The 18,657-nt window shown below is 52.8% G+C and overlaps 3 protein-coding genes across 3 annotated transcripts; 2 read left to right on the top strand and 1 right to left on the bottom strand.

Moving 5' to 3' along the window:
- Positions 1-7,341: 7,341 nt before the first annotated feature.
- On the top strand, positions 7,342-8,184 carry PG998_014750 (uncharacterized protein; the record flags this gene model as incomplete). Its single annotated transcript, XM_066881566.1, has 2 exons — positions 7,342-7,904; positions 7,959-8,184. The coding sequence occupies 2 exons, from the start codon at positions 7,342-7,344 to the stop codon at positions 8,182-8,184; spliced, it is 789 nt and encodes a 262-aa protein (XP_066723411.1).
- A 1,182-nt stretch (positions 8,185-9,366) lies between these two features.
- Positions 9,367-10,853, bottom strand: PG998_014749 (transposase; the record flags this gene model as incomplete). Its single annotated transcript, XM_066881565.1, has 3 exons — positions 9,367-9,706; positions 9,754-9,822; positions 9,988-10,853. 3 exons carry the CDS (start codon positions 10,851-10,853, stop codon positions 9,367-9,369), a joined length of 1,275 nt encoding a protein of 424 aa, XP_066723410.1.
- Positions 10,854-15,367: 4,514 nt separating this feature from the next.
- On the top strand, positions 15,368-17,120 carry PG998_014748 (uncharacterized protein; the record flags this gene model as incomplete). The annotated part of the gene is made up of 3 exons (XM_066881564.1): positions 15,368-15,616; positions 15,662-17,015; positions 17,092-17,120. The coding sequence occupies 3 exons, from the start codon at positions 15,368-15,370 to the stop codon at positions 17,118-17,120; spliced, it is 1,632 nt and encodes a 543-aa protein (XP_066723409.1).
- Between the last annotated feature and the right edge of the window lie 1,537 nt (positions 17,121-18,657).

The raw sequence follows: 18,657 nt of genomic DNA, 5'->3' as shown, positions 1-18,657 counted from the left end.
ACCGTTTTCGTGTGGTGCTCACCTTGTCTGGCGCGGGCGTAAACTCGTCTACGTTGAAGATTGTATGCGGAGAACTCAGCTTGGAGATTCGGTATGACGCCTGGTTTGGCATGACATGGCACTGCTATTGGTAGGCGGCTCAGGTAGAACTGCGCTTGACGTCTGATAGCTCGTTTCTTGACACAGATGTTCCCCGTCACCTCCCAACTGGCCGTCAGCCAACAGTCATCACGCAGCACCGCTACAGAAAATGGCATGACTGGAATGAGTGCAAGCATGCTTGGCATGCCGAACCGGTAGGGAAACACGTCCTTGGAGCATGGGTCGTTCGGCTTGTGGGACAGCCGCAGAGGTGGTATGTAGTTGGGCAGTTGCTCTGTGTCTTGCATCTGGCTACAGCACGCTCAGGCTCTTTGTCGGCCCAGTTCGTTTCCTATCTTGATTGCATCTTGCGAACGGCGTATCTGCGTCCCTTGTCTGGTCCGAGCGCTCCGACATTGGCTGCGCTGGGAGAAAGCCTGCAGTTATTAGGCCGCATCGGTAGGCAAGCGCTGGGTAGGCCATAGCAACCTGGCGGCATTCCGGTTGTCTCCTTTGCAGGACTCGTGCCGAGTCCTGTTCTCTCCCGACCGTAGGCAGCCAACCAACAGCAGAGGCGGCATGGTTCATTGCGCCAAGCGTAAGCGGGAATGCTGCCACGCCGAGCCTAGCCGGATAGTGGCATTCTGCTGAACGCGAAATTGCGGTCCATGTAGTCGGAACCCAATCAGCGGCCATCACGGTCATGTCTGCATCCGGGGACGGTCAATTGTCGCTGCTGCGGGGTATGGCACTGCACGGGAAGAGAAAACCAACGAAGAGACTTCGAGCGTCACCGCCCCGTACTCGATTGTTCATCGTCCGGGCTGTCATTGTTGTTATTTCGTCACAATGTTGGAGGCAAGAGAATGGAAGTCGCATTAGAGTTACCTGGACTACTCGGGCCGGCTTCTGCTCTGACCGACCCATTTGGGTGTGGAGCGACTGGTCTTACTGCAGGGCTCTCGTATGGGTCGCGACAAGTCTCACTAGCGAGCCATGGCCGGGGTAAATGGAGCACACAGAAGCCCCATCGTACTTATAGCCACTGTCAATCAATGCAGGCGCTCGGATACTCTAGGAAACAAATCGCAAGAAGTCGGCCATGGTGCATTCGTTGGGAAGTAGAAGGAGCCTACGAACATCGGAGCCAGTCTCCGCCATTCTCGGAGCCAGTCTCCGCCATTCCGTCCAGCCAGCCATTTGTCCACTTGCCGTAACTACGCCAGAACAGCCGAGCAAACTGATAGGAGTTATGCGACGTCTTCGTCGGGCGCTGCCAGTAGGCCAAAGCCGACCGCCGGTTGGTATTGGGAGCAATTGCGTGGGTGGGCCAAATGCTAAAGTGGAACTCTTCCGTGGCTCGCAGTCTCCTGCGTTGGTCCTGTTGCATGAATAGCCGGACCATGGCAGTCACTGGCCTTGCGTCCTCCGATCGAATCCTCCGCGTCGTATTATAGGCAACCCCCACTGCCTGCGTCTTGGAGGTACAGACGCCGATAGGGTGCTTCCTGGCCATGCACGACCAGGTACGTTTCCTATGACGGCCGTTCCGTTGTGGCCTCCGTTGTGGCCTCGAAATGGCGGCGGTCGCGCCTCGAGGTTGTAGGGATTGCGGCCGGATACTGTTGGGGAATTCGAGTCACGAAGTCGACGTTGAGCGCATCGTGCGGCGGCGGGCATACTCGCTGACTGGCAATGTGACGGTGGAGCAGTCTACTTATGGGAAGACGAGTGAGGGGGTATCAGACAATGAGCGTAAAGTAGGTAAGCGTAGTGGCAGCAAGAGGAGATGGGAAGCGAAGGAGGGGAAAAGAGAGAGGCGGAACGAGGGGAAGTGGAAGGAGAGTGAGAGGGAGAGACCGAGAGGGAGAGAACGAGGGAACAAGAGAGGGGACGAGAGAGGGGCGAGAGGGCGACGGGACGAGGGAACGAGAGAGACGAGAGAGACGAGGGAACGAGAGAGACGAGGGAACGAGAGAGACGAGGGAACGAGAGAGACGAGGGAACGAGAGAGACGAGGGAACGAGAGAGGGCGAAGGAATGGGCAAGGGCGAAGGAATGGGCGAGAGGGGCGAGCGGAGCAAGAAAGTGAGCGAGAGGGAGCAAGGGAGAAAAAGAGGAAAAGAGAGGGAGGGACAAACATGGCCCAGGAGGCGAAGAGGGACATAGATGCAGGAGTAGATCCTGGAGCCGTGACACTGGCAGAAGGGACCAGAAAACACTCTCCGAGAGAGGCGCATAGCCAGCTTTGGAGGAGAGTCACTCATGTCGCCGGTTGTGCCGTAGCGGTGGCTGGGATGGCAGTGGACGTCTGTAGAGGAGCCGAAACGCCAGACGGAAGACATGGGCAGGAACCACACACAGCATGTACGTAGGGGCCCACCTTGACAGACCTTAGCCGTCGACACGATTATATAAAGGCGACCTTCTCCAGCGCAGTCAAGGTTTCTTTTCTTCTTTCTTTCCTTGTGCATCCTTTTGGATCACCCCCTTCCCTCCAGTGACTTACTACCTCCTGGGGTTGGGTTTGCCTTTCAGAGACTTACTACCTCCTGGGGTTGGCTCTGCCTTTCAGCGACTTATTACCTCCTGGGGCAGCCCTCCCTTCAACGACTTTCCTCTTGGGGTTGGGTTTTCGTTGGGCTCCGGCAGTCCGAGTCATCTCCCTGCCGGATAATCCAACGGGCTCTGCCACCCATCCAGTCGAGCATCTCCTGCGGAGTGGTATCGAGCCTGGCTCTGGCGTCCGCAGTTCGAGTCATCTCCTGCCCGCCTTGGCCACCCGGGTTTTCCTCCTACATTCGAGCATCTCATGTACCGAGGTTTTTCCCTGCACCTGCTAGTGGCAGTGCGGCCAGCGAAGCCGGCCTCTGCGCCTGTACGTGGTGCTGGCTACGAACCTGTTCGCGCGGATCGGGCAGTCCCGACCCCGTGAGCAGAGCCAATGCAGAGACGCGAATAGAATAGATGAATATAATGTATTGGTGCATACTTACGTACATACATGGCACTTTACCCTTTCCCTCGCCGTGCTTCTTGAATGGCAAATCGTCGCCGCCGCCCGTAGTTTTCCATGACCCTGCGCCCTGATTCCGCGCTCGTGCGGTCACTCGCTCTCGTATTGTAGCACGGACTGCATAGATCCATGTGGTTTGGCAACACGTACTCGTCAAGGCGTACTGCGGTGGACATGCCGCCGCCGGAACCGCTCGTGCTCGTTCGCCAGTGCAATTTCTGCCTGTGTTCATCTGGGGTGGAAACGACTGCGCTCGGCTCTGAGCAGGCCGAAAAGTCGTATTGACGCACACCAGAATGGAAGTCCACCAGAATGGACGTTCGCCAGAATGGACGCACCCTAGAACTGGTCCACGACGATGCGAGACCTTGCTGCTTCGCCTCTCCGGGGGTATGAACATCCTCACGCGCTCTTTCCGGTCCTTGGTCACAATGTCGCCCATGCAATTCTGCAGACATCTAGACTGGCTCGGGAACGGGTCGATCAGTGGCGCGCCGAAACCATCCAGCGTCTAAATCGGCGACCCAGAACCAGCACCGAAAGGGCTGTTCACGCGCGGGGGCGGAAGCGGTACTGGAGCCGCTCGGGTGTGGGAAGCAGTGCTAATCCAGAACCGGATCCCAGCCCCGGTCCATCTCGTTCTGCTGATCTGGCGCTCGACTGAGGACCATAGGATGGAATGCCTCTGAGTCAGAATCTACGCTAGAACATGGTGGTACGTCCTACGCGTAGAGTCCGGACTGACGGCAGCTGCAGATGAGCCGCTTGCTCACGAATAGGCCAAAGATCCGAAATCACACGCTGTCGGCCGCTTTCGGTGCAGGCTCACTTCGACCCTCCGCCACGTCTGCTCCGAGTCGGATGCTGCTAATCGGCTCTTGCATGGCTATGGATCAGTACTTCCCAATTGGAAAGCCCAACTCCGCGCCTGACAGCCCAGCCACCAAACCGTGCTGGGCTCGCATACATGCTTGCTGCTTCATTACAGCACCGCACGAGTCGGGCCACAGAAATACCAGTTTTGGGGCCAAGGCTCTCAGTGAGTTGCATATTCCATTATCCTTCGCCCACCTTGCTCTCCTTCACCTGTAACTTCCTCTATTCATCCGCCACTTCCATCCACGCCGACATGCTCCCTTCGCAGCGATACGGTGCACAGCGTCCGCGCCACCCACGACAGGGCCGACCATCGGCAGTTCACGCCGCCACGGCGCCCGCGCCTGCACCCGCTCCTGCCCCTGCGCCCAAGACTGTCGCTCCTTCTGCCACGCAGCTCCAGCCTCCGAACCAACAACCACTGTCCTTTCCAGACGTTCCCAACTTCTTCGACGACCAAGAAGGCTACGACTCGGGCCCCTTCAGCTCCCCGCCACCGTAGGTCCCTCCACATCCAGTCCGCGCGTTGTACTGAAAACGAAGAACGTCGGGCGATACCCAAGAACTGCTGCACAAGGTGAATGAGCTGCTGGAAAAGGCCAACGCCGTCCAGTCCGAGCTGGCCCTCCACAACGAAAAGTAAGTCTATCCCCGCCCGTACGGCATAGCTCTCTTACTCACGCACGCCCACGCCTCACCAGATTCACGACTTTGTAGGTCTCCACCGCCGTCGCAACGATGCGCTTATCTGACCACAGTGCCCGGACAGCATACAGAAGGTCGAACGTCTGTAAGTCGCCATGTTCATTCTGGCGCAGGTCGTTCAACTGACATCGAATACAGGTTCCTGCAACAAACCCAGAGGGTCACGGACTGGTTGTCGCAGGTGAAAGGCCTGTTGGAGCGATTCGTCCCCGTGGTCGACGCCGATCCCTTGGACGACACCTTTTTCGATCAGGTGTAAGGCTTCGCAAGAGGATATTGTATGTCGGAGTGGGTTAGGCCATTCGCAGACACGACGGCCCATGGCGCGAAATCGTGTTGCCTCACTGGCCCGTACCTGCCGACCGCCGGTGCTCCATTCCTCTGCCTCTGCCAATGCACTGGCCTTTTGTAGCCTCGTCGACTCTTTTCGCTATGGATCATGCAATCCTGCTCGGCTGTGGGTTGGAGAATCGTCGGTGGGATGCGTCTATCGCACGATGCATGCAGGTCGGTCTGGCCATGTCTATCACGCTGGTCCCGTGGGGACTGGGTCTCGCTGGCCTAAGGAGTCATTGTGTGCCGGCGTGCTTCGGGGTTCTTTGAGCATTCGAAACAGTGAATAACAACCGTGTCGCTATGCTGTCGTCTCCCTTGCACACATAAGCGACGGTCACCTCAACGGGTATTCTTGGTAACAGTTGTCATGAGCTTGTCCCCGCACCAGTTGTGCTTGCTGCCATGCTGTGATCGGATGGCGGTCATGTTGTCAATCACCAAGCGTATGCTACACGCGTCATTTTCTAGCCAAAGCATGTGCCGCTCTGCATGCAATTGAACCAGAAGCCCGGCCCCACGTACCCATGTAGCACAGCCACTTTCTCCGCGGCTGACGTAGGAGCCACCCCCTTAACTCGCTTCTTCCACCGTCTAACATTCATGCCCTTTTTGGCACCTGAGCCAAATAGCTTCTGGTCACACTCGTGAAGATCAACCGTCAATGCAGGTAGTATACTTTTATTTTCGATATTCTACCAACAATTCTACGACAGGTACTACGGTTTCTCCCCATACCAATGTAGAACGTCCGTGCTAGGCTAGCACTGGTAGCTTGTCGAGATCCAAGTGCTGCAGTGGTCATGCATATCTCTGCCGTTTGTCCTCTCCATACAAGGCCTGGCTCGCCTCTCGCTTGCCATGACTTCCTTCGCGACTGTCCATCACGGCCGACTCTGCCAACACCATCAACGGACTGATCCGGGGAACAACGGGAGTCGACTGCCATGCGTGCACCAACGAGCATCTGTGGACTGGAATGGTACCGTCGTAGGGTGGCAATTCATATGTTGGCAGCAGTGGCGCAACCCGGCCTGTAATAGTCGTCTTCTTTCCGAGGGCGTTGATGAGCTCTTGTTGCGTATGTATTGCATGGGATTGCAGTGCATACGTCGTCTGCATGTTCGTAAGGCGCGCCGAGAGCTCTGCGACAATGGCATGAAGTATACGGATCTCTTCGCTCAAATCCATGGCGCATGCGCAGACCTGACGTCGTGTCTTTGCATCGTGTGCCGAAGTTATGGAGACACCGAAAGGGGCTGTAGAGAGAAGGGAGAGGGTGTGGTTATCCATCATTGTGGCATATACTGTTTCGCGGCTTTGAAGGTAAAACGGAGATCAGGAAGTAAGAGTCTGTGAACGGCTACTGCGAACTGGAAAGGGATGATGGTGGGTTTGGATGGAAATATCTTTAATAGATGACTCACCTGCGTCACGTGTCCGCCACGCACCAGTTGTACGGCTATCACACGGTCGCATTCTGCGGCGACCGCACTACCGACAGCCAGTTGTGACGCGGCCCCATAAGCCCGGAAGCGGTCGATGTCGTCCTTTTGCTTCGGTTGTGCTGTTGTGGGTGTGTTTGCGTGTACCAGGATAAGCAGGCATGGACTGTGCCGCAGAAGCCATATGTTCGGCGGTCTACTTTTGTCGCTCTCGGTGGGAGTCGAAGGAGGCGGGCGACTAAAGTAAAACAGTACCGGCGCCTGGTGGAGGAGTCCCCATCTGGCTTCACATCCGCCGTTGTTCGCTGGCTTTCGTTATTTGGAGCGGCGAATCAGCAACTCTGCCTCCTTAGATCCACATCTACCATATCGTAGCCTGTGCATCTGCCATTTCTGTTAGCCAGCAAATGATACTCGCAAAGTGGACGTAGTAGGATTAACAAAGTCAATAGAGCCAGAGTAGCTTCAGCTAGCACGGTCAGAAATAGACGCAAAAAGCATGCTTCATTGCGTAGGGTCACGGATATGTACGATCCAGAGGAGCAAGATTGGAGGTACAGAGCTAAAATGCTACTTTGTAGCTAAGAGCTGCGCCCCTATAACTGTATCATCATTTGTCCAACCTTTCTCAAACGAGTCATGACTTCATCCCTTGTGTAAGGCCCTGAGGCAGATGACCTGAACTCGAGCGGCGCTGGGCAACCCTGGCCCAACGCAGTCAACTTAGCAACCACCGAATCGTTGTTGTTGGCTTGCTGAACGGCATACTGATGAAAATCGACGGCGCTCTTGTGCTTCTTCCGCGAGGAGTTCCTCGAAAACGCTCTACCGCGGCCTGTAAAAACCGCCATTCAGTGGATCGACTCCCCATTCAAGTTGATCACCATGGAAGAGTTGGACACCGTCACGGGTTCCGCACCCATGAGCTATGATGTGTTTTGTTCAGAAAACCTCAATGGATACTTTCCTGTTGATGTGAAATCTGAATATTCTTCTCCAATGGTTTGCGACAAAGATTTCGATTTCACCCATGTATTCGGAGGGCCTGTACACCAGCCCGCCGCCCTTCTCGAGCCTAGAGGCCCCTATGATTGGCAACAATACCCGTTACCTGATCCCGTGGCACAGCTGTTTCTTATTCGAACGCTATCACCCAGGGTGGCCGCCCAAGGCTATGAGCGACTTTCACTACGGCCAGGAATGGCCGACGGCCACGCCATGGACGTTCACGGTATAGCCGATCCATGGTCCATGCGTGTCCACAGAGATGTAAAGGCGGATTCGCCGGCTTTTGACCTACGAAGCAACGTGAAGGAGGTAGGCTACATGGATGACACCCAAATCTCCGTAGCCAAAATCCCGAAATCAGTTCACGTGTGTAGCTTTCCGGGATGTAAGAATAGGACGGCTTACAAGAGGCGCGAGCACCTTCAGAGACATCAGAACACGTACGACTTCGTCTGCCCTCTCCCGTAATGCCCGCTGCTGACAGCCTACTGTAGGAAACACGGCCTCGGGTCAGAGGCGGAGTGCGACTTCTGTGGTAAGACATTTAACCGGAAAGACAATTGGATGCAGCACCTGAGGCTCCACACGGAGCCTAACCGCCCCGCGGCGCGGACGAACTATTATTTTGGGGCGGTCTTGAAGTACAAGGAAGAGAGGAGCAAAATCAAGCCCCGGAAACTTCCATTGAAAAAGCAGCAGCTGGTGGAAGGTGTAATCTGACAGCGAGAAAGAAAGAGCTCAGCTAGGTGCGGCGTGACTTGTCCAAGCGAGTGACCAAGTCGGAGGCTTGTGCCCGCGGGAAGCTTGCCGTTTTGCGATTTACTGTTATCTACTCTGTGGGTGGAGTCGGATTTGAATGGGGGAACGGGGATAAACACAGATGTACAAGCAAAACCAGAATCAAAATCCCGCAATCACGAATGGTCTTCAGTGGGAAGTAACCTGCCTAATACGTGCTGTTGTAAATGTTGTAAAGAGTATCACGATGTCACACGCATGCCAACGAAGGCATGCATATCGACCCAACGGATAACAACATTCCTGAAGGATATGGCGGCTAAGGAGATAAAAGACGTCCGAAGGATGTCAGACTAGGTGTATATAAGCTTGACGAATCACCCTCCCGGATGGAGAGGAAAGACAGAAGATTAGAGCCCCTAGAAGTGCCACAGTCAATTATTAGTTGAATCAGAACCAAGCCCTTACTGCCCTTGTCACACACGAGCCATTGCCAAAGGAACCAAACCCGGCGACGTGGAGATGGCTTGCGGGAACGTGAGCGTTGGAAAGGAGTGTGTTAGCAGAAGACATTAGGGGTTCTGAGTAGGCAGGGTACGCCGCCTCGCCGTCCAATATGGACTTGCCGACACGCCTGGGAGTACGAAAGGCAGTCGAATTTCAAGGCATCTGGGTCCAAGTCCGCGGAGGATGTCCCCATAAATAGCAGTTCGCAGTCGTAGCTAAGCAGGTCACTGAGTTTTTTTGGACCATTTTGGCGAACTCCTCGAACAATCCCCCTGAAGCTCTGTTGCCAAGGGAGGCCTCGAAACATATCCTAACGCATTACTGGGAGACATCCTCTGAACTCAGCCTCTATAGGCTTCGTACAGCACTGTTGGTTAAGGTGTCTTGCTTTGTAACGAACAGATTCGTGGCAGCCAACTGTGTTTTTCCAGACCTCGCCGCAAACTATAACGTGCGTCACCCCCATGTCGACCACCCCCCATGTCGACCGCCTAAAATTATGTAAGTAATAAACAGCCCCCTATCTTCTTAGAGCTACTACACTTTTATTCTTGAACTATAATACAATCCAACGTGACTGTAGATACACTGCTTGTATCAGAATCAGATTCTCCAATTAGAGCTTCATTAATGGTTTCCTCCGTTTTCTGGATATCCTCAATTGTAGCGAACTTTGAATTTGGGCTCAATTCGACCCTCTTCCTTTTCAAGATCAAGCTTCGTTTCTAATGCTTGAATCCGGAGTTCTGCATCCATAAGAAGGTAGTCTTTCTCATCAAATCCCTTTTGGATCTTCCTGAACAGTTGACGCTGCGTAGGGAGGTCGGTTTGTTGAAGCTGGTGAAAGCCACGTAGCTGGCGTTGTAAACCAATGCTCTTTTTGGGTGTCGACCATACAAATATACCAGCCATAGAGGCATTAGGAGGCGTTTCGATGTCAGAAGGCCCTGTCATATCATGATTGACCTCTTCTGCTGGTTGTTTCGGTGTCTGGTTGCTGTTTTCGAGTAAGAGAGGACTGGTGAGCGGTCGAGCGACACATACTGGCCAGAGACCGCTACTCCGCCAACCAGATTGGATATTCTGGCTTGATAGAGCTTTGCCTCTTGCTCTCTGATAACTTATTAAGAAGTTTCGTTTCCCAATAGGAGCAGAATCAGTCAGAAGCGCAAGGAATCCGATCTCTTTTCGATAGTACGCTTTCATAGCCGCAAAGACCCCGACATCGAGAGGTTGTAGGACGTGTGAGGAATGAGGTGGTAGAAATAGCAAGTGTACGTTATCTGGTGGCATAGGCTCATGAAATCCGTAGTCGTATGACTGCCGTGGCCGTCAAGGATAAGCAAACGTGGCTCTGTTGTATCAGTATAGGGGAGGAACGCCTTCTCCAGCCACTCTACTGCGATAGAGTCTTCTGTCCAGCCTTTTTTGGTTGCCGCGAAGTGCCATTCCTTGAATTGACGTAAGTCGGAAGGGAACCATTGCTGTTGGATGGTTTTGCCTTTGTAAATAACGAGGGGAGGGATGGCTCGGCCAGTCGCGGATATACACTCCAGAATGGAGGTCCATGCCCTTGACCCAGGCTGTTTCTGGTGGATTGCGCGTATCGCTGCGCTTCCGACGACAAGTCCATTACCTCCCTGACCTTCCATGATACCGTGCTCGTCCATATTATACCTGTTTTCAGGTTTAATAGCCTGGATCGCTGGAATTCGTAGCTTTGGAAACCAGGAACGAATTACCTCCGTTGATGCACCATTGATACGCTGAGAATCGATTCGCCGTTGCCTTTTCGTCCGGAGAATTGGGTTCCTTCGAAAGAAAGCGGCTATCCAGTTCTTTCCCAGTGGTGTATGGTCCCCTTTCAGGGCCAATACGCGCTCGGCTAGTTCCTTGATTTGCGCGTGCGTTGGGGCCAGACCGAGAGCCTCTTGGGTCAGAACCCAGTCGGTAAGGTGTTTCTCTTGCACTGGAGAGAGCCTCTGCTGGCTAATGGCAGCTTCCCGGCTGGACTCACGCCCGCTCAGTCTGTCGATAAGGGTGGTCTTCGGGACCCCCCAATCCTTGGCAGCTCGACGGATTGGCTTGCCATTCCTGACGTCTTGAATGGCAGCAGCTACATCGTCTTCAGTATACTGAGCCATTCGTGCTTGTTAAATATGCCAATAAAATTTGGGCGGAATCGATGAGGATTTGGGCGAGAAAGAAAAGGATATATGAAAATAGCGGTGTGACGTTGTGGGGTCATTTTGGGCGGTCGACATGGGGGGTGGTCGACATGGGGGTGACGCACGTTAGCATGAGTCTCTGCGAGGCCCGGTATGTTGCTGTGGCAAATAAAGGAAAGCGAATGCGCAGATCAGGAGACAGGTGGACAGGTGGATGGCGATTGAGAAGCTTCCGATTACGTGGTATACACAATCTCAAACGGCTGCGGCGTGGGTATACCGCGTCACTATTCCGTGAAGTAGGTGTATCTATATTACTGTATACGACAAACAGGATGACTCTGTAACCTGATAAATCCATACACAAGGCCTAGGCTGGAAATACCGTCGCCGCCCATGCCGTGACATGTACTTCATTCCAATTGTTGGACGACTAGGTAGAGCCATCATGAAAAGGGCAGCCATTGGATTCCCATCATCCAAGCCATCTAGAAGGGGGGGCGTGCACTTCCGGTTTGGGATTCGGTCAGTCGTGCCTCGTCCACATGCCTCTCCCGACACGGAAGCTACCCAGGTAAGGGCCAGTTTTCCACCGGGACTCTTCGCTTCGCCGCCCCAGTGGCGTCGTCGTTTGCTGGCCGCTTCGCCGTCTCGGGACGGGTTGGCTCCCCGCCATATTGGGCCAAGACCGACACATCCCCCTCAGCCACATCACACAAGGTAGGCTCGGCCCCGCATGCCGGTGTCGACCCGTTCGACTCAAGTATTGGCGATAGAGGTTGGGGTAGGTAGACTGTAGGTGACCGGAGAAGCGGACTATAGCCGGGCTGTTCACTCTCGAGAACACTAATGAGATCCGCCTGGGTTGTCAACACCTGCTCCTGGAGATCGCGAGATGCCTGCATCTCACTGATTTGCTCCAAAAGCGCCGCTACCTTCATTTGCAGCTGGACATTCTCCGCGCCTAGCTTTTGGACCTGAACTTGGCCATTGTAGAGGTGGACTGAGAACTGGTGCATAGCTGCACTGAACACACCAAACGGCACCAGGTGTGCCATTTCTCGAGTGATCTGACTGGATGCCATGATTCTTTTTTATCTTGAATGTTGTCTTGTGCATGAGCAGGGCCTGTGTTTGTGTGTGGGTGTGTGTATTAATATGACCAGAACGAAAGCGTTTTCCGGCCGTTTATGCTATACAGTACTTTACCGTAGTTGGATCCAAGTGGAAACAAAACTCAAAGTCTTGCTAATTAGGCTTGTAGTGTCGCCCTGTGTACACTTGTTCCATAACTACTGGGATGCTCCAAAAAGCACCATTATCACAGGCTATACCATGATCTTAAGCCAGCCGTCCAGCAACATACTCGCTTTCTGCCGCATCGGCTGCCAGTATAGGCAATTCTCTCAGCTTGGCTAGCGGAACTCATTCCGACCCTTATGACCTAGCCTGCTAAAGTTAGCAGTGGCTCGAGGACATCGTATACAGGATTCGCCAAGCATCCAGAGATAGCCCGCTCTTACCTGCAGGCCCACTCCCGCTCATATTGGCCTCCGGAGCCGTTCATGGAGGAGCTGGAGTAGCCACTTCCTGTGGTCTTTCGTTGATCGTCGATAAATCTATGTAAAGGCCGTCGGCTCACAGGTTTCGTGAGACTTTTAGGCACAGGACCAACCAGCACAGAATCGATGGGGAACTTCTCAAGCTGCCTCGTGCTTAGACCGCGCATTGCCGCAGACAAGAGATACGCAAAAAGAAGCTATTACAAGTCCATGCCAAGAAATCCGAACTCGCGCCGGCCCAGACGAGAACACTCGCGGGAACACCGCACCCGCAGGATGTACCCGCACCATCGACATAGCTCGATTCGGTATGTCCTCGTAGATATTGGAGGTAAATACGACTATCTAGCCAGGAAGGGAAGAAATGAATCTCGAGCTGTTCATTCCCGCTCACGTCATGATGGCTGCCACCAAAATATACAATTGTATGGTGGGACAAAGAAGGCGGACACCACTCGGGAAGAAATCGAGGAACAACTGCTTCGAAACCTAGCAGTCGCAAGACACAATGCCGAGATAGCATCCCGCCCAGCACTTCCGCGTCAACGTCGTGTGCGCTTTGGCTCGGTCACCAACATTTGTTGAAGAGTTGGTCTGTAGTGATGCACCAATGCAAGCGGACATCATTTATAGGCTATCTCAAGCAGGAAAAATGAGTGACGGCTCCATCTTCTAGCGCTAGAATATGTGATTCATATCTACAGTATATCTAGAAATATACTTACACCCTGGAGTATGTAAGGAAAGGTATGCGTATTGGACGGGTAGCGGCGGGCCAAGGGGGTGGCTATGCTCACTAGCCACCTATGCCAACTTGGCAACTTGATAGGAACGCGGAATGGATTCATTCGTTACCATGTACCCACGTTATTGCTCTACGGAAGATCATGCTGAAATGGCGCACTATATCTACTTTGCGATATCGGCACTTGTTACTGTACGCGGCATGACTAGTTATGGCCCCTGTGGTAGCTGCATCGGAATCTTGGGGACAGAACTCGGTCATAGGAGTGGTGTAGAGGAGGTTTGTTGCCTAAGCACCTTGGCATTCCACTGCTGAAACTTGGTGACCTGGAACTTGAAAACGGGTGGACTTTTATAGACCGAGTCAGAAGCTCAGAAGCGGACATCGTGGCTATGGTGGAATGTAGATACATGGGTCTGAAGTCTGTACGTACTGTACAATACTATAAGCTCGCAGAGAAATGCGGAGATATTGCCCATCCGGCCGCAATGATATTGTAATGGTCCCCTTTCCATAATAATTATAAAGTCACGATTCGGGCTTGGACAACCCTACCTTTCGAGAGGGAATAAAACCTTGGATGACGCATTGAGATACTCGGATGCCCTCCTTCAATGTCTTGAACATTCTCACGCGCTCGTTCTGCTGGTCTGCCTCTCGAACGGGGGACCGTAGGATTGAGAATGCCTCTTAGTCAGAATCCATGCCAGAACACGTGGTACTTCCCACACGTAGAGTCCAGAATTGACGGCAGCCGCAGATGAGCCGCTTGCTCACGCGTAGGCCAAAGCCACGTCTGCTGAGTTAGATGCTGTCAATTTGGCCCTCACACGCATGTTGCCAGTTCTGTTTCGTCCAGAACTTCGCCTCTGCTAGAAATGTAAGTGATGGATCAGTACTTCCTAACCGAGAGTCTCTAATTGGCAGGTGGATACATACGGATGACATACATATTGGAGGCGGCGTATTGCGTGTCGTCGGAGGAATGCAGACACAAGATCAGGAATTGCGCCGGTCATAACCTACGGCGGAAGAAGACGGCAAATGCTATATACCAGTCGCATGGGTCGTATGTGCAGTATGGCGGTAGCTATAGCGTGTAAAGTGGACATAGGAGGTTACAGTACCTTGCGCGTTCACAATCGAAACGTCTCGCGGGGATTTCTGCCTTGACCTGTTCGTCCTAGGGATGCATTATACGAGTAGCTTTGCTCCTGCATTTTGCTCTCTAGGCTGTATTGGCTCCCAATGAGCAAAGCTAGCGAGCGGGCGCCGCAAAGCCGAAACAACCATTCTGGTCCGACCGTAGTATCCAATTGTACTCTTATCAGCGTACGACGATTCAGTGGCATAATGTACTCTCTTTTTGCTGCATCAGCTCGAAGAGGCTCACGGACTGTTTGCGGACCTTAATTCTGTTGGCCCTTACTGTGGTGCAGAACCGGAATCGTCGCTCAAGTGGCACTGAGACGGGAATGAACGCCTGACGGACAGCTTGTGATGTCCCATACCTGTTCTGGTGCGCGGGAGCCTGATGTTCCCACCGCTCCACTTGTACCATTCCGACGTAGAAGGCTACCTATCCAAGAGCTTGAATCATCCAGCAGCATATTCTCTTTTTGCTGCATCTATCGAAAGCTTGAAGATCCTCACGCACTATTTCTCGTATAGAAAGTGTAGCAACGGAGCACTAGCGCTACTACTGTTCGTGCTAGGACTACCGCATCATAGACTACAGTATCCTAGGAGCAATAACAGTCCTAGGAGCAACTAACATATCCTAGGAGCAACTAACATATCCTAGGAGCAACTACAGTCCTAGGAGCAACTAACACATACAGTCCTAGGAGCAACTACCACCCTAGGAGCAACTAACATATCCTAGGAGCAACTAACATATCCTAAGAGCAACTAAAGTCCTAGGAGCAACTAACACATACAGTCCTAGGAGCAACGGAGCAACTAACATATCCTAGGAGCAACTAACATATCCTAGGAGCAACTACCACCCTAGGAGCAACTAACATATCCTAGGAGCAACTAACATATCTTAGGAGCAACTAAGGATACAGAAGCAATACAGCCCTAATCAACGAATGCGTATATAATTCAAAGTAGACCCATACATTTTGTCTCGTTCTACATTGACGTTAGTGATCATGGACAGCACACCTTGGAACACAATGAACGATGGGGACTTTTATCGGAATATCAGACGATTTCAGATGGACGCAAATGCCGACCTTGAAATTCTCTGGATGTCAAAATTATCACCGCATAAGCGCAAGTATTTGACAAAATTTTGCCAGGTCGAGCGTTTCGAATCTTTGAGGGAAAAGTTCGACCGACTCCTCATCATAACCGGGCTTTGGATAGACATGAGATTGAGCACTCTACATAAATTGCTAACGTTGTTTTCGAAATGCCCGGAGGTAAGTGTCGCCAAGAATTACAAATCATTTCTAACAGCTGTCTAGGAGATTAATAATTATCTCGATCACATCTACCATACATGGTCACGGATTCTGCATCACGATGCCACCAAGCTACAAAAAGTCGACACAGCGACCGTTCGCAAGCTGCAGCTCAGGTGCCCAAAATACTCAAAGGCTGATGCAGACTTGTTGCGATATGAGATGGAGTCTGGGGAAGCCTTTTCCAAATTTGACGTTCGCGAACGGGGAAGCATCTGGGGCGACCTACTTGAGATCGATTATCTGATTCCATCTTTTTTCACTCTGTTCGAAGACCTGAAATACTTGGAGTCCTGCGCAGAGAGCATGCGCTCCATCATCGAAGAGCCCAAACAGTGTCTTCCCATCAAAGCTTCCCTAAGCGCTAATTTTCCGCAGCCTAGTGGAAGACCTTGGCAGTGTGAGATCGAGACAGGACAAGGCATTTTCGCTTTGAAAGAATATCCGCCTGAGCAACAGTTTGGTTTCGTGGAAAAACAGCTTTGGCTCTGTTGCATGAGAGACTACTCACGACTGCCTCTGCCATTGCAGAAGAAGCAGGGCCTCCTGGCAAAAGCCGGCCGTGAGAAAGCCAAAGAAGGTACCTTATTGAGGTTCGCGAAATTGGCACACCGTCTAGGCGTTAGGAACAAGAAGATTGAAGCACTAATTCTAAAGTCGAATGGCGCACAGAGACTGCGAGCTGTTATGGTTGAGGTGCTAAAGCCGGATCGTAATAGATGCTGGGATTTTATCAATTCCGTCTTGAAGGAGTCGGACGAAATCCTAGAGGCTACAACTATGTCACACCAGAGGCGGCAGTCTGCCTCAAGATTGCCATGCCCAACGACCACGACTTTTAAGCGTCGATGTGGATATCCAAAGCTGGAACATCACATGATTGATCGGAAACTACTTTACCTCGAAAACATGTACGGAGAGGCCCCGGCTCAGTACATGAGTCATAATGGTGAAATTACTTCGTTTTTCGTACGCAGATGCGTTTTCCGCGCGTTTTGGGTCACGGACAGAGGTGAACTATATCCCAGCGTCGAGGAGGGGTCTGATTGGGACAGCATGGCTTTGTCTGAGGGAGCAATGGACTTGATCCGGCCCATAAGTCCCACGAGGTCGGCAACTTTAACGCCCGGATTACCAGATATGACAGGCGATCCACCATCAGCACAAGAAGTACCGGTTCCTGAGGTGCAACAAGAGATCGCATACAGAGAGGAACGCATTTCAAAAGGAGAGATCTTGGGCCTTGCCAGGCGTCATGTCCTCTTTCTAACATACTACGAGTCACAGTGGAGGGTCGCATCTCAAGTCCCTTTAGGGCCGAACGCTCAATCCGAGGTTGGAAAAACAGCAAAGACTTGTATAGAGTCTGGCGCGCTCCCATATTCAATCTTACTAGTACCGATATTGGCGACTGAGTGCTACAATGCGGCCAGGTCGAGTGGCAGGAACGTCGTACTGTTAATGGATATTCATAATGTAAGGATTGACGATGAGCTGAGGAGGGCGGTCTCGGAGCTGTTATGTAGTGACGAGAATTAGACGGGAACTCCAGCCGAACCAACTCTCCAGGAGGCTCTCAATATCTACTGTCATTTAAGGATGCCTTTAACCTACCATTGAGCACTTCGCATATCAGCACGCACGCGACGCAACAAAGGTTGTGCTAAAGAAGAGCTCTCAGAGTAGTAGCTTGGACGCCACACATATTCGATGCTGCAGACTTGCCTGGCTGATGCGCCTCTGATATGCCAGAGTCTAATGCAGTTCCTTAAACATGGTCCACCAGAAGCGATCTACATACCAGTAGAGCTAGCGCTTGTGGTTTTTCACGTATCAACATGTGCCTCCGTCTTCAACCGAAATGGATACCGCTGAGACGTGCCCAAAGGTCTTCCAGCAATCCGCCTCGTCGCAAAGGGCCTTTAAGCTGCCACCCGGCTGTTCTGACAGACAGCGCTCTGCAGCGATGCATCCATTGCGCTGTAGTCGGGTATCTTGTGGGTGCTGACGAAGCACCTGCATTCGTCACAGCGGTCGGCGTAGCGTTCGTCGTAGAGCTGGGCTCGGTGCGGGCGGGCTGCCGCTCCACTCTCTGTCGGGGAGCTCGGGCGCCTGCTTTATGATTAGCGTCACGTGGTCACTAGTCGAGAAGCTGTACTCACCTTGCGGCGTTTGTGGTGGAGGCAGCTGCCTTGGATCTAGTGAGAGTTGCTGCAATATACTCTAGACCTGTATCGTACTCGTTCTCCGTGTCGCCATCTACGTCCTCAACGGCATTGGCATCGTTGGCGTTCGGCTGGGTTCGAAATGGACGACTTTGGCTTGGTGACGCGATCGTGTTGCTTGGCCGTGGCTCGGTCTCGCGTGGCAGGCGACTGATTGACGGAACAGTGACTGTCGGCAATGGAGTTGGGAAACTCGACGGAACGTATGTAACTCAGACTGGGCATAACAATTCTGTTTAGGGTCCGGCACCTGTTGCCCGCGCGGGATGTGCATCGCCGTTTCCATTCGCTCGTGCGTCGGGTTTCAGCACGCAAGCGCGCTGAAGACATCGCAGAACTCGCCGCGCCCTCTGTGTTGATCGGCAGCAATCAGCCGCCCTTGCGAGCCTTGTCTCTTGCCTCTTGCTATGGGCCATGACGGAGGTTTAGCCATTTAAACGACTCGCGTAATTTGCTTGACACTTTTCGGAGCGTCTCCCTGAGGGTGTTGATTAAGCTACAATAGCTTCGATGGCGAGATGAAACATGAATGGTATGAGCTCGAGTCGAGTGAAGAGGTCCTTGTCAGGTCAGTTGCTGATCTGGTGATGGAATCCATTTTGGCAAGAAAGATTCTTGGCCAGCTTCTCTTCAGAGCCTTCTGAGACGAAGTCTTGTGCGGTACAGAGAGAGTTGGGGAGCTGGCCCTAATGGCGCGGGGTCGCAAATCGGCTCTGCGCGCTTGTTGGGGCGTTCTGGAGGCTACCGGTCGCGCTAGTCGCCATAGCTACTCTT

Source organism: Apiospora kogelbergensis (genome assembly GCF_038363985.1).
Source record: "Apiospora kogelbergensis strain CBS 113332 chromosome Unknown utg000013l_segment0_segment0, whole genome shotgun sequence".
Lineage (NCBI taxonomy): Eukaryota > Fungi > Ascomycota > Sordariomycetes > Amphisphaeriales > Apiosporaceae > Apiospora > Apiospora kogelbergensis.
Note: the sequence above shows the minus strand (reverse complement) of the source record. Positions and strands in the feature narration are given on the sequence as shown.